The sequence below is a fragment of the Schistocerca gregaria genome, chromosome 1 (genome assembly GCF_023897955.1).
Source record: "Schistocerca gregaria isolate iqSchGreg1 chromosome 1, iqSchGreg1.2, whole genome shotgun sequence".
Lineage (NCBI taxonomy): Eukaryota > Metazoa > Arthropoda > Insecta > Orthoptera > Acrididae > Schistocerca > Schistocerca gregaria.
The window spans coordinates 1,034,835,750-1,034,852,266 of NC_064920.1; the positions used below are offsets into that span (position 1 = coordinate 1,034,835,750).

General features: G+C 41.3%; 1 protein-coding gene across 4 annotated transcripts in view; it reads right to left on the bottom strand.

Annotated features, from left to right (window-relative positions):
* LOC126279438 (trafficking protein particle complex subunit 11) overlaps positions 1 to 16,517 on the bottom strand; it is a 98,454-nt gene that overhangs the window by 20,381 nt on the left and 61,556 nt on the right. For all 4 annotated transcript variants that reach the window (XM_049979679.1, XM_049979678.1, XM_049979677.1 and 1 more), the window contains exons 14-16: positions 16,234 to 16,469; positions 5,461 to 5,603; positions 5,032 to 5,265 (exon numbers count right to left, since the gene is read on the bottom strand). In XM_049979679.1, the coding sequence (XP_049835636.1) occupies positions 5,032 to 5,265; positions 5,461 to 5,603; positions 16,234 to 16,469 (613 nt within the window). The remainder of the gene's footprint in view (positions 1 to 5,031; positions 5,266 to 5,460; positions 5,604 to 16,233; positions 16,470 to 16,517) is intronic.

Sequence of the window (16,517 nt, forward strand, 5' to 3'; positions counted from 1 at the left end):
GGAAATCCAGATTCTTGGTCTGGTCTGGCATAAATTTTCATTTATCACCATTGAATTTATTTTGATGCCCAATTCGCGCATGCGCGTGCAGACACACACACACACACACACACACACACACACACACACACACACACACACACACACCTGCATGGCTTCATTATCCTGGCACTGTACGCTGGGTTGTGCCAGTGGAGTGGGTGAGAGGAGACAGCAGGTAAGAAATTGTAGGGAGTGCTGGGGAAGGTTGGCTGAAGCTGTGAAGGCCAGGCAGCAATAGCAAAGGATCTGAATGTGGTACTCCTGAATTCGCACTGATGCTGGCAGGGGAGATGTGCAAAGTGCACACTGACATGTCACATGTAGGAGAGGACTGGGAGGGAGAAATAGAAGCGAGGAAATGGATGACTGCAAAGAGGAGAATCTGAGGGCAGGATGAGTGAATGAGGGTTAAGGGAGCTGCGATGGAGATAGACATTGGACAGGTAACTAGCGAAAATTGAGGCCACGATAATTATGGGACCAGAGGATGTATTGTAAGGAGAATTCCCATCTGCTCATTCAGAGATGCTGATATTAGGAGACAGGATGGAGATCCCAAGTGTTGTGAAGCTGCCATTCAAGTTAAATATGGTACACTCAGTAGCATGTTCTGCCAATAGGTGTTCAACCCTGTTCTTGACTATTGTTTGTCAGTAGCCATTCATTTCAGAGGACAGTGTGTTGGTGGTCATGCTCTCATAAAATACTGTGCAGAACTTTTAATGCCGCTAATATATGACATCATTACTTTTGCATATGACTCTGACTCTGAGGTATAGAATATGCTGGCATCAGAATTGGCTTGGCTGAATTGTGTGGGAGCAATAGACAGAGCTTACAACTGTGACATCCGCAGGTGCCTAGCACAATGACATGGGGCTGGGAGTAGGTGTGGTGAAAGGATGAAATACGATATTTCACAGATTGTGTGTCGCAGTACTAGTCTGGGAGGGCTGAGAAGGATTAAGGGTAAGATGTTTCTCATTTCTGGCCGTATCAATAAGTGGCTGAAGCCCTATGGAAGATTATAGTTACGTTGTTCCAGTCCAGGATGCTATGAGAGGGATGCTCCTTTGCAGCTGATTTGTGTTGGTGGATGGAGGATTGGGGATATACTCATATGTAGAAGCAATGCAAGAGGTATTTAAATGTAGTAGGTTTGGATGCTAATGCCTGTTTGTAAAGGCCTAAGTAATACCATTAGCATACTGGGCAAGGGATTGGTCATTTTTGCAGATGTGCAGTCCTTGAGTGTTTAGACTGTACAACAGGGCCTCTTTAGTGTGAAAAGATTAGCAGGTATCACATTGCTGGTATTGTTGATGGTTAGTGGACTTGATATGGACAGAGGTTTTGATCGATGCATCAGAGATGTGGATGTCTACATCCATGAAAGTGGCATGATGGGCTGAGTAGGACCTAGTCCATTGGATGTGACAAGGTGTCGAGGCTGTGGAGGAATGAGGGTACAGTGTCTTTGCCATGGGTCCCAGCTCATGAAGGTATCATCACTGCTGGACAAGCAGTTTGGTGTCTAGGAATGGTTTCTGCTAGATATCTCGTGGCCAGGACACAAGATTTTTTTGTGCATTATCCCATCAAATGAGAAGTATTTATGGGTAATGATGCAGAGAGTCAGATGCGTAAGAAATGAAGTGACAAGTTAAGTGTTCGTTAAGTGTTGAGAATTATAGTTTTCGAGAGAGGTGAGGTCGTGAGCATGGGGATGCTGAAGTATTGTAAGGTGGTGTCAACAGTGATGAATAGGAATCCACGTGGTAATGGGAGGGGGGGGGGGGGGAGGGTTGGGTTGTTGAAAGACTTTGAAGTAGCTTACCACTTATAAGCACTTGTTTTACTCGCAGTAAACAAAAAAAATTAACATTTCTACAAATCTGCTGGACTTCTTTTCCATTCTTACACCAAATTTTGACACGAATTATCTGATCCATTTTTTATACAAAGAAAATAACTGCCTATACTACCAAAACACACACAAAGTTCTTGATAGATGACAAGAGACAAAGTATCTAATATGGCTCCAGACATGTTTACCAATACAGCAAAGAAAAAAATTATGTAAACCACACTAATACGACAAGTGAAATTACAATCTACATCTACATCCATACTCCGCAAGCCACCTGACGGTGTGTGGCGGAGGGTACCCTGAGTACATCTATCGGTTCTCCCTTCTATTCCAGTCTCGTATTGTACGTGGAAAGAAGGATTGTCGGTATGCTTCTGTGTGGGCTCTAATCTCTCTGATTTTATCCTCATGGTCTCTTCGCGAGATATACGTAGGAGGGAGCAATATACTGCTTGACTCTTCGGCGAAGGTGTGTTCTCGAAACTTTAACAAAAGCTCGTACCGAGATACTGAGCATCTCTCCTGCAGAGTCTTCCACCGGAGTTTATCTATCATCTCCGTAACGCTTTCGCAATTACTGAATGATCCTGTAACGAAGCGCGCTGCTCTCCGTTGGATCTTCTCTATCTTTTCTATCAACCCTACCTGGTGCGGATCCCACACTGCTGAGCAGTATTCAAGCATTGGGCGAACAAGCGTACTTTAACCTACTTCCTTTGTTGTCGGATTGCATTTCCTTAGGATTCTTCCAATGAATCTCAGTCTGGCATCTGCTTTACCGACGATCAACTTTACATGATCATTCCATTTTATATCACTCCTAAAGAGTACTCCCAGATAATTTATGGAATTAACTGCTTCCAGTTGCTGACCTGCTATTTTGTAGCTAAATGATAAGGGACCTATCTTTCTATGTATTCGCATCACATTACACTTCGCTACATTGAGATTCAATTGCCATTCCGTGCACCATGCGTCAATTCGCTGCAGATCCTCCTGCATTTCAGTACAATTTTCCATTGTTGCAACCTCTTGATACACCACAGCATCATCTGCAAAAAGCCTCAGTGAACTTCCGATGTCATCCACCAGGTCATTTATGTATATTGTGAATAGCAACGGTCCTATGACACTCCCCTGCGGCACACCTGAAATCACTCTCACTTCGGAAGACTTCTCTCCATTGAGAATGACATGCTGCGTTCTGTTATCTAGGAACTCCTCAATCCAATCACACAATTGATCTGATAGTCCGTATGCTCTTACTTTGTTCATTAAACGACTGTGGGGAACTGTGTCAAACGCCTTGCGGAAGTCAAGAAACACGGCATCTACCTGTGAACCCGTGTCTAAGGCCCTCTGAGTCTCGTGGACTAATAGCGCGAGCTGGGTTTCACACGACCGTCTTTTTCGAAACCCATGCTGATTCCTACAGAGTAGATTTCTAGTCTCCAGAAAAGACATTATACTCTAACATAATACGTGTTCCAAAATTCTACAACTGATCAACGTTAGAGATATAGGTCTATAGTTCTGCACATCTGTTCGACGTCCCTTCTTGAAAACGGGGATGACCTGTGCCCTTTTCCAATCCTTTGGAACGCTTCGCTCTTCTAGAGACCTACGGTACACCGCTGCAAGAAGGGGGGCAAGTTCCTTCGCGTACTCTGTGTAAAATCGGACTGGTATTCCATCAGGACCAGCGGCCTTTCCTCTTTTGAGCGATTTTAATTGTTTCTCTATCCCTCTGTCGTCTACTTCGATATCTACCATTTTGTCAACTGTGCAACAATCTAGAAAAGGAAGCACAGTGCAGTCTTCCTCTGTGAAACAGCTTTGGAAGAAGACATTTAGTAATTCGGCCTTTAGTCTGTCATCCTCTGTTTCAGTACCATTTTGATCACAGAATGTCTGGACATTTTGTTTTGATCCACCTACCGCTTTGACATAGGACCAAAATTTCTTAGGATTTTCTGCCAAGTCAGTACATAGAACTTTACTTTCGAATTCATTGAAAGCCTCTCGCATAGGCCTCCTCACACTGCATTTCGCTTCGCGTAATTTTGGTTTGTCTGCAAGGCTTTGGCTATGTTTATGTTTGCTGTGAAGTTCCCTTTGCTTCCGGAGCAGTTTTCTAACTCGGTTGTTGTACCACGGTGGCTCTTTCCCATCTCTTACGATCTTGCTTGGCACATACTCATCTAACGCATATTGTACCATGGTTTTGAACTTTGTCCACTGATCCTCAACACTGTCTGTACTTGAGACAAAACTTTTGTGTTGAGCCACCAAGTACTCTGAAATCTGCTTTTTGTCACTTTTGCTAAACAGAAAAATCTTCCTACCTTTTTTAATATTTCTATTTACGGCTGAAATCATCGATGCAGTAACCGCTTTATGATCGCTGATTCCCTGTTCTGCATTAACTGATTCAAATAGTTCGGGTCTGTTTGTCACCAGAAGGTCTAATATGTTATCGCCACGAGTCGGTTTTCTGTTTAACTGCTCAAGGTAGTTTTCAGATAAAGCACTTAAAAATATTTCACTGGATTCTTTGTCCCTGCCACCCATTATGAACGTTTGAGTCTCCCAGTCTATATCCGGCAAATTAAAATCTCCACCCAGAACTATAACATGGTGGGGAAATCTACTCGAAATATTTTCCAAATTATTCTTCAGGTGCTGAGCCACAACAGCTGCTGAGCCCGGGGGCCTATAGAGACATCCAATTACCAATATCCTATTACCTTCTGAACACAGCTCGTATAATTAGATTTCTTAAATGGAAGAACATAGTTAACTTGCAAACAGCGGAGCTATTTTTGTGTTATATTGATGAAAACTATAATTTTCAAATAGTAGCCAGTTCTAAAAAACAATTTCATATTAGAGTTACAGTGTTATGTGTGTGTGCTTGATTTTTCAAACAGTTGGCTAAGTGAAGTTTGACAATTTACACCCTATTTTCTTACAGCACATACCTATTCAATGAAACTTTACAAGTTATAAACTTTTGCAAATTATTACTGATCTGAAACTACACTTATGTTGCTGCTACTACTACATTTTTTTTCCAATGTACTGAACACAACTAAAGTCAAAATGGTTTTGTTACTTACCAATTCTAATGAAGAGTCAACTATCTCCAGAGGGCATGGTGAGCTACAATTAACATGAGGCATTATCAAGAAAGGCTCCTTCGCAAATGTTTTGGTAACTGGTTCAAATTTCATGGAAAAGAATTTAGCATTCACATCAAATGGTTTCACAATTGGCAAAGTTAATGATACTTCCTTCAGGCAGGAGTTTTCAACTGGCGTAGAGTCTCTGAATAAAGTTAATGAGTAGGAAGCCTGCAACAGAATACACGAAATAACAATTTTTCCATTCTTTTGGTGTCAGATACTAATTTTACTAGCTTATGTTTCTCTGTCAACAGAAGAATTATATACAAAAAACATATGAGAAATATTTTTAGCATGACACAACTCAGTCAAGACATTATGGCTTTTTTGAATAGCCATAAAAAGAGTAAATGATGATCATACATTTATAGTAAAATTGCGGTGTCCAGTTCGATGCCCTCTCATGTACAGAACTTTCTCTTCAGTTGCACCTTTTTCCATGTTTTGTAGTTCAAAATGAATGGGAAGTGACAGTAATTCGCCTGCGACATTGTCACACATTTGTGCTGCAACAAAAGTCAGTGAAATTGAGATAATACTACCACAGAAAATAGTCATTTCATTTCTGAAAAATTTGACACACTGTCTAAATATAAAAAATTAAAGATGTTTCACTAATGATCCAAAACCACAAATTTCTTTTAAAACTTCTGCAAATGAAAGAGCTGCCCAGAAAATTCTGAAAGGTAAAATGCAACTTCTTTTTTGTTTTTAACTTGCCAAGTTTACATTGATTATTCTCTTTTTTGCACTTGGTAAGTAGACTCCAGTGCAACACATACCATTTGACTACATAATTTAATGTTGTGTGTGTGTGTGTGTGTGTGTGTGTGTGTGTGTGTGTGTGTGTGTGTGTGTAAACTGGGGTTATATCCTCAGCTGTTCCTAACATTTTCCTGTCAATTATCACTTCTTTCAGCTCTAGAAATGATCTATGTATGAGAAAAATAGTGAGATGCAGTGCAGTTCAGAATCACTATTAAACTGTAGGTCTCTGATAAATGGTTGAGTCAGTCAGTCCAAGGCTCACAGGATGGCTAGGGCATAACAACTCCAATAGAACCAGGCCCAGCAAAGCAAACTGGCATTCAAACAAACCTTCTAATCAATGATAGATTTATTGTAAGCTTATGAATGCCACACCTTGGCTGAGGAACAATATTATTTTGCACAGTTTAATCCCTCAAATGCAGTGGAATATGCTACATCTCTCTTCACACAGCTTTTATAATTACTATGATCATATTTATTTTTTTACCGCTGTCCCTATCTGCTATCTGGGTTCTGTAATTCAGTATCTACTAGCCACTCTTCTTCTGACCATCATTTTATTTACTGTTTTTACATGAAATGTTTCTCTAAAATTCCAAATGAGAGATATTACCTTTTGTATATTATTTTGGCCAGCAGCATGCTATAGTGACTGATCCTTTTTTCTGACAAGATTTTCATCAGACTTCTGTTATGCAAAAAACTTACTTCAACCACTTCCTCGCTTAAAAGGGTATTTACCCACAGTGCACAATACCTGCTCTTAGATTTCTGACATTCATTTACTCTTGTTTATGTTTTCCCCTATGGCATTGCTATGCCAGTTTAGTCCTGACAGCTTTGTAAAAATGACAGTTTTTAAGTTTTCAGACAACTTTATCTTTATGTGTCTGAAGCTCGTGGTCTTGCGGAAGCGTTCTTGCTTCCCGCACCAGGGGTCTCGGGTTCGATTCCTGACGGGGTTAAGGAATTTTCCTGCCTCGAGATGACTGATTGTTGTTGTGTCGCCATCATCATCATTCATCCCCATTACGGTTGGAGGAAGGCAATGGCAAACCACCTCTGCTAGGACCTTGCCTAGTACGGTGGTGCGGGTCTCCCACATCGTCCCCTACACTCCTTGGAGTATGGGACCTCACCATTATCTTTATGTGGCTGTTCTGTACTTATTGGCAGGAACACTGTTTGTCTTTTCTGAAAGCTATTGACTAGAAGAATGAAGCATCATAAAATTCCTATAAATTTTTATTTGAATTTCAAAGCTAATGCAACAACTCTATGCTACACAAAAGAAAAAATTAAACTCCCAAGCTACAGAGAGGGGGAATATTATGAGATGAAAGACTGGGACCAGGATTACATACCACACATAATACTAAAAGAAAATAAATAAATTGTGTACAAGAGAAAAGGATTATATGACATCAGAGGATACGAAGATGAAAGTGACATAAGGGTATTTAGATCAATTCAGATTTTTAAATAAAAAAAGTTGAAACAGCAAAGAAAATTTCTGATGGAAGAAAAGCTTTTATTGTATAAAAACTTAGCCAGAAGAAAGGAGTTCTTTAATAGCAAAATTGTGATTCTGACACACAACATTAAGTTTCTTAGTGGCATTTATGATTCCTTCTGCCTATAACAACTTCACTGATATTTCGCAGTGCCTGCCCTAAAGTGGTTGTGCAAGTTTCTCTCTGTCACTTCTATCATCTTGAGCAATACTACCAATGGTACCAGCAGCATTACCCCAGTACATCTGGGCACAGACTTCAGGTATCTCTAAGTCACTCTTTTATGCATACAGGGTATTCTGTTGTCTCATCATTTAGCTTAGTACTTCAGTTATTGAGTCTTCTCACCTTAGCATGATTAATACCCACTACAGCCCATGTTGTTGTTGTTGTGGTCTTCAGTCCTGAGACTGGTTTGATGCTGCTCTCCATGCTACCCTATCCTGGGCAAGCTGCTTCATCTCCCAGTAGTCTGAATCTGCTTAGTGTAGCCATCTCTTGGTCTCCCTCTACGATTTTTACCCTCCACGCTGCCCTCCAATGCTACATTTGTGGTCCCTTGATGCCTCAGAACATGTCCTACTAACCGGTCCCTTCTTTTTGTCAAGTTTTGCCACATATTCCTCTTCTCCCCAATCCTATTCAATACTTCGTCATTAGTTATGTGATCTACCCATCTAATCTTCAGCATTCTTCTGGAGCACCACATTTCGAAAGCTTCTATTCTCTTCTTGTCCAAACTATTTATTGGCCATGTTTCACTTCCATACATGGTTACACTCCAAACAAATACTTTCAGAAATGACTTCCTGACACTTAAATCTAGACTCGATGTTAACAAATTTCTCTTCTTCAGAAACGCTTTCCTTGCCATTGGCAGTCTACATTTTATATCTTCTCTACTTCGATCATCATCATCATCATCAGTTATTTTGCTCCCCAAATAGCAAAACTCCTTTACTACTTTAAGTGTCTCATTTCCTAATCTAATTCCCTCAGCATCACACGATTTAATTTGACTACATTCCATTATCCTCGTTTTGCTTTTGTTGACGTTCATCTTATATCCTCCTTTCAAGACACTGTCCATTCCGTTCAACTGCTCTTCCAAGTCCTTTGCTGTCTCTGACAGAATTACAATGTCATCGGCGAACCTCAAAGCTTTTATTTCTTCTCCATGGATTTTAATACCTACTCCGAATTTTTCTTTTGTTTCCTTTACTGCTTGTTCAATATACAAATTGAATAACATCAGGGAGAGGCTACAACCCTGTTTCACTCCTTATCCTTTCATGCCCCTCGACTCTTATGACTGCCACCTGGTTTCTGTACAAATTGTAAATAGCCATTTGCTCCCTGTATTTTATCCCTGCCACCTTCAGAGTTTGAAACAGAGTATTCCAGTCAACATTGTCAAAAGCTTTCTCTAAGTCTACAAATGCTAGAAAGGTAGGTTTGCCTTTCCTTAATCTTTCTTTTAAGATAAGTCGTAAGGTCAATATCATGTGTTCCAATATTTCTACAGAATCCAAACTGATCTTCCTCGAGGTCGGCTTCTACTAGTTTTTCCATTCGTCTGTAAAGAATTCGCATTAGTATTTTGCAGCTGTGACTAATTAAACTGATAGTTTGGCTAATTTTCACATCTGTCAGCACCTGCTTTCTTTGGGATTGAAATTATTATATTCTTCTTGAAGTCAGAGGGTATTTCGCCTGTCTCATACATCTTACCAGCTGGTAAAGTTTTGTCATGACTGGCTCTCCTAAGGCCGTCAGTAGTTCTAATGGAATGTTGTCTACTCCGGGCGCCTTGTTTCGACTCAGGTCTTTCAGTGTTCTGTCAAACTCTTCACGCAGTATCTTATCTCCCATTTCATCTACATCTACATCCTCTTCCATTTCCACAATATTTTCCTCAAGTACATTGCCCTTGTATAAACCTTCTATATACTCCTTCCACCTTTCTGCCTTCCCTTCTTTGCTTAGAACTGGGTTGCCATCTGAGCTCTTGATGTTCATACAAGTGGTTCTCTTTTCTCCAAAGGTCTCTTTAATTTTCCTGTAGGCAGTATCTATCGTACCCCTAGTGAGATAAGCTTCTACATCCTTACATTTGTCCTCTAGCCATCCCTGCTTAGCCATTTTGCACTTCCTATCGATCTCATTTTTGAGACGTTTGTATTCCTTTTTGCCTGCTTCATTTACTGCATTTTTATATTTTCGCCTTTCGTCAATTAAATTCAATATTTCTTCTGTTACCCAAGGAGTTCTACTAGCCCTCGTCTATTTACCTACTTGATCCTCTGTTGCCATCACTAGTTCATCCCTCAGAGCTACCCCATTCTTCTTCTACTGTATTTCTTACCCCCATTCCTGTCAATTGTTCCCTTATGCTCTCCCTGAAACTCTGTACAACCTCTGGTTCTTTCAGTTTATCCAGGTCCCATCTCCTTAAATTCCCACATTTTTGAAGTTTCTTTAGTTTTAATCTACAGGTCATAACCAATAGATTGTGGTCAGAGTCCACATCTGCCCCTGGAAATCTCCTACAATTTAAAACCTGGTTCCTAAATCTCTGTCTTACCATTATATAATCTATCTGATACCTTCTAGTATCTCCAGGATTCTTCCATGTACACAACCTTCTTTCATAATTCTTGAACCAAATGTTAGCTATGATTAAGTTATGCTCTGTGCAAAACTCTAACAGGCAGCTGCCTCTATCATTTTTTAGCCCCAATCCATATTCACCTACTATGTTTCCTTCTCTCCCTTTTCCTACTCTCGAATTCCAGTCACCCATGACTATTAAATTTTCATATCCATTCACTACCTGAATAATTTCTTTTATCTCATCATACATTTCTTCATCATCTGCAGAGCTAGTTGGCATATAAACTTGTACTACTGTAGTAGGTGTGGGCTTCATGTCTATCTTGGCCACAATAATGCGTACACTGTACTGTTTGTAGTAGCTTACCCGCACACCTATTTTTTTATTCATTATTAAACCTACTCCTGCATTACCCATATTTGATTTTGTGGTTATAACCCTGTATTCACCTGACCAGAAGTCTTGTTCCTCCTGCCACCAAACTTCACTAATTCCTACTATATCTAACTTTAACCTATCCATTTCCCTTTTTAATTTTTCTAATCTGGTTAAGGGATCTGACATTCCTTGCTCTGATCCATAGAACGCCAGTTTTCTTTTTCCTGATAACGACGTCCTCTTGAGTAGTCCCCACCCGGACATCCAGATGGGGGACTATTTTACCTCCGGAATATTTTACTCAAGAGGACGCCATCATCATTTATCCACACAGTAAAGCTGCATGCCCTCGGGTAAAATTATGGCCGTAGTTTCCCCTTGCTTTCAGCCATTCGCAGTACCAGCACTGCAAGGCCGATTTGGTTAATGTTACAAGGCCAGGTCAGTCAATCATCCAGACTGTTTCCCCTGCAACTACTGAAAAGGCTGCTGCCCCTCTTCAGGAACCACATGTTTGTCTGGCCTCTCAACAGAAACCCCGCCGTTGTGGTTGCACCTACGGTACAGCCATCTGTATCGCTGAGGCACGCAAGCCTCCCCACCAACGGCAAGGTCCATGGTTCATGGAGAAGGTTACAGCCCACATTCTTGTGATTTGCTTCTTCTTGTATTAACAAAGCCTTTTGCTATTTCTTCTTTATAGATTCCAAGCGACATTCTATTGGTGGTTCAAGCATTAGTTATTATCCAATTCATGATGAATATTTATTTTGATAGCCTTCTAGTTCCTGTTTATGCAGTACATATGTATAAAGCTGCTTGGCAAGTTCTGAGGTGTTGTCTGATGGTGTTATGAGAAACACACAATCTTTCAATGAGGTAGTTGCTCACCATCTTCAGTTGTAACTCTGGGGAAGTGCAGTGGCACCACAAGAAGACCCTACAGGGTATTTTGACACCCACATGCTGTTCCAGTGAAATGTGCTGGGAACCCAGCATGCTTGGTGTGGAAAAATCCCAGCTGCAAGCTACAGATCACAGCATGACCTTTTGTTGAATACTTTTCAACTCAATGGAACTTATCAGGAAGAACCCATCACATCTCAAACATGTGCTCACCTTGACTAATTTTTATTCAATAACCAATATTTTGAATAAATTCGTAAGTTGATATGAATGGCCCTCTGTGTCTCATAGTATAGCTAACATTTTTATGGAAGACTTCAACCATAAAGCACTTCAAACAGCATGTTTTTGGAGAAATGTAGACAATCTCTTTGTGACGTGGCAAGATGGGTCCATAACACTACTTTCATCTTCAGAACGCCTACACGCTCTTCATCCTAGCACTTGTTTGAGTATGCAAAAGGGGAAAAATGGAGACCTCCATTTTCTGGATTCATGGTTTGTAGAAAACAAGATAGCTCCTTGAGTCCTAGTGCATACTGTGAACCAACATACACTGACTTGTATTTACAAGCTACTAGATGTCATAACATATCCTAATGCAGCAATGTTTTAGGGACACTCATTCACAGAGTTACATCTGATACTGAGAGCTTGTCAACAGAGCATAGCCATCTCTGCTCTGTGTTTGTTCAGAATGGGTACTCTGAGAAGCAGGTTTGCCAAGCATTTTGACCATCAAATACTATTAGCAGCCATAAGTTATGGAGAACTCAACTAGAATGGTTTCCCTGCCCTACATTGCCAGTGCATCCTTCAAGATTTTCAGGCTTTGCAAAAGCACCAGGCAATTGTCTCATAACCTCTGGCCTATGGACAAACAATGCCATGTTCTGCAAAAGATGACCTCAGTTGAGGAAGAATAGGAATATAAAAGATCCTGTGTCAGTGTATAAATTCTACATTGGTCAGATGTGCCCACCATTAAAGACAGACGCAATGAACATAGACATCACACAAGATTAAGTCATGCTGAAAAGACCCAGCTATTACTCACCACTTTCTAGATAAAGGACATGGCAAGAACTACACAGACACATAGATCCACTGCCCTGCAGAGTGAAAATTCAGTTGGAAAGATCATTTCATTCACCTCCATCTACAGGTATTCCATCATAGGAAATAGTCAAAATTATGTGTATCTATTGACTAACTCAACACACACACAGGATTTCGGCTTCGAAAAGGATGGGAACTCGCTTTGTTGGCACTAAAGTACCGGCAGCCACAGAGAAATGAATTCAATGAGACGAGACCACTCCAAAGAGGACGCAAAGCCAAGATAGACTGGTTGAGTACCAGTCATTGCCTGCATACATACACTGGTTGGATCCAAATGTCATTTCCCCAGCAAGACGCTCTGGATGTCAAAGTCCTTGTAATGATATTATAACCATCCACCCTGGCATCAACACCTTTCTAGCAAACTAATGTATAAACTGATAAGCCATTATATCCCCCCCCCCCCCCAAAGTCACAGCTGTAGATGACGAACAACTGAAATATTGCTTAAGTTTCCATGACACCATCTGACCAGCTGACACAATGCCTGAGGACCTCTCAAGCAGTTATTATATCAGGAAAGCCACGAACAGCACAATACGAAGAAAAAAAAACTACTGACTCAGGCTCTTGCTAAACTTACTTGCTCTTATTTTACCAAGCAATATTTTTCATTCATATGTAGACACACTTATTTCAGTTTGCTTTTAATATTTCACCATAGTTATGGAGCACAGAGTTACAAACTGTACGTCAGAATCCCAATGCAGCAATGACAGTACGATACCTCAAGCTCTGCAAGTAACATTTCGCTATTTTTTGATAGATCAGTGGTACTTTATCTGAGTTTTAACTTTCCACCAAAGTATCTTCTGCCACACCACCATGGCTATTTTGTTGGCTAGTATGCCACTAAGCAATGCTGATGTACAGCAATAACAATTTTGGACTCAGAAAAGAAAGCATGAAATATGCTTTTCAGTCACTGTAATGGGTATATGCACTCCTGGAAATGGAAAAAAGAACACATTGACACCGGTGTGTCAGACCCACCATACTTGCTCCGGACACAGTGAGAGGGCTGTACAAGCAATGATCACACGCACGGCACAGCGGACACACCAGGAACCGCGGTGTTGGACGTCGAATGGCGCTAGCTGCGCAGCATTTGTGCACCGCCACCGTAAGTGACAGCCAGTTTGCTGTGGCATACGGAGCTCCATCGCAGTCTTTAACACTGGTAGCATGCCATGACAGCGTGGACGTGAACCGTATGTGCAGTTAACGGACTTTGAGCGAGGGCGTATAGTGGGCATGCGGGAGGCCGGGCGGACGTACCGCCGAATTGCTCAACACGTGGGGCATGAGGTCTCCACAGTACATCGATGTTGTCGCCAGTGGTCGGCGGAAGGTGCACATGCCCATCAACCTGGGACCGGACCGCAGCGACGCACGGATTCACGCCAAGACCGTAGGATCCTACGCAGTGCCGTAGGGGACCGCACTGCCACTTCCCAGCAAATTAGGGACACTGTTGCTCCTGGGGTATCGGCGAGGACCATTCACAACCGTCTCCATGAAGCTGGGCTACGGTCCCGCACACCGTTAGGCCGTCTTCCGCTCACGCCCCAACATCGTGCAGCCCGCCTCCAGTGGTGTTGCGACAGGCGTGAATGGAGGGACGAATGGAGCCGTGTCGTCTTCAGCGATGAGAGTCGCTTCTGCCTTGGTGCCAATGATGGTCGTATGCGTGTTTGGCGCCGTGCAGGTGAGCGCCACAATCAGGACTGCATACGACCGAGGCACACAGGGCCAACACCCGGCATCATGGTGTGGGGAGCGATCTCCTACACTGGCCGTACACCTCTGGTGATCGTCGAGGGGACACTGAATAGTGTACATCCAAACCGTCATCGAACCCATCGTTCTACCATTCCTAGACCGGCAAGGGAACTTGCTGTTCCAACAGGACAATGCACGTCCGCATGTATCCCGTGCCACCCAACGTGCTCTAGAAGGTGTAAGTCAACTACCTGGCCAGCAAGATCTCCGGATCTGTCCCCCATTGAGCATGTTTGGGACTGGATGAAGCGTCGTCTCACATGGTCTGCACGTCCAGCACAAACGCTGGTCCAACTGAGGCGCCAGGTGGAAATGGCATGGCAAGCCGTTCCACAGGACTACATCTAGCATCTCTACGACCATCTCCATGGGAGAATAGCAGCCTGCATTGCTGTGAAAGGTGGATATACACTGTACTAGTGCCGACATTGTGCATGCTCTGTTGCCTGTGTCTATGTGCCTGTGGTTCTGTCAGTGTGATCATGTGATGTATCTGACCCCAGGAATGTGTCAATAAAGTTTCCCCTTCCTGGGACAATGAATTCACGGTGTTCTTATTTCAATTTCCAGGAGTGCATTTTCTGATGTATGTGGCATATGATGATTTGTGAAGTAGCAATGTAAGTGATAGAGTAACCAAGCAGTAATCAGAATGAATTTTGTCCCTACAAAGTTTAAAAAAATATATATATGAATCTATATTAGTGGCATGAACTTATAACAAAAATGATAAGCAGATGTTTACATTCAGAAAAGTCATTGAAAAGAGTTAACACACAAATGAATGTTGCATAGAGCCTTGCAACTGAGCCTCGTAAGTGCTACACCAGTCAACATTCATTTCACTGACATTAAACATGACACAGCACAACAAAGTGCTGGGAGAGAGATGCTTTTATATAATCTGTATATCATTTTAATGTGTGTAGCTATATGACTGTAGATTTGTAACTGAATCATTCTGCTTCCCTGGCAAATGCGATACCTCTCACTCTACAATCCTCTCATCAAAATCTGACATTTTTGTAACTTTCACCAACATATGGAAAATGCTGACTGTACCTAATAGAACATGTACAGGGGCGAAAATAAAAAATTTGAATTTTTCATTTTTATATGATTAAAATTCAGTGTTTTATTTCTAATGACCCACAGTGCTGTTCAAGTAATTGGAGTCTTCAGATAAGCACATATACCTTAAGCTATTGAAGCTAATGTGGGAATTATGATGCCATTTATTTTGTATAATACCATTCCAGTAGTTGCTCCCTAGAGAGAATGGAGATGTATTTAAGGCATTAAACTCATTTGCACAAGCCAGTTTCAGTTCCAATACCAGAATTTTGATTCAGAGTTTCTGTGGCAATGATATACCATTTAGGATGAATACTTCACTCTTATGCATGCCAACTACTTCAACAGTACACAGGATAGTGTATCATTCTTATTGATGCAGCAATGGAATAATTGTGATTAGTCACTGAAACAGGTTAATTTGCACTGGTTCCTTTAATGCAGTGGCAGTCAACCTAATCCCTATTGCCCACTAGTGGATGTTCCAGCTTCCACGGAGGGCAATAGGGGTTATCAAAACATTATCATTAGATTTTCATAAAATTTTGACATAAAGGATTTGGACAGTAATTATTATCATATGCTGTAACTTTCTGTAGCTCTGCTTTATAAAATTTGCAAAGTAAAGTTACTTCCCTACTTCATAAATCATATTTACTGAGGAATCAATGAGCGGTTAGAAAATTTTTTAACTAACAGAGATACAAGAGTGGGCAGCAGGTAAAAAAGGATGACTACCCCTGCTGTAATGCAGCAAAATGATGAATTGCTATCCTCTTTATCTGCCACTGAATAATTTAATGCTAGTTATAATTTGCATCTCACCTTCATAATGGAATCCTACAGTTTTTCTCCAAAACCACAAATGATATGCACTACATAAGATAACAGAGATATACAAAGATGCAAGTTATTGCATGTTACCGTTCCTGGGTGAACCTTAGTTTTACTCCTTTTTAACCCCACTTTACTTACTTGCTTGTTCAATGCTGGCATCATCGGTGCTTGTCTGGAGCATTACATCTATACCCACAACATTTAGCTTCTGCTCTTCGGTGTTGTTTATGACAATTTTAATTGGATACCATTCACCAAGAAGTGCTGGTTCATCATGGATAACAGTAACATCTAGTTTCGAGTCACGTGGCACAATTACTGCAGATGTCAATGACCTGATGTTATCAAAGTCAGGCATACTCACAGGTGACGGTCTGTAAGGAAAAAAGAACTGGAGATAGGGAAGTTCAAGCAGAGCTGAG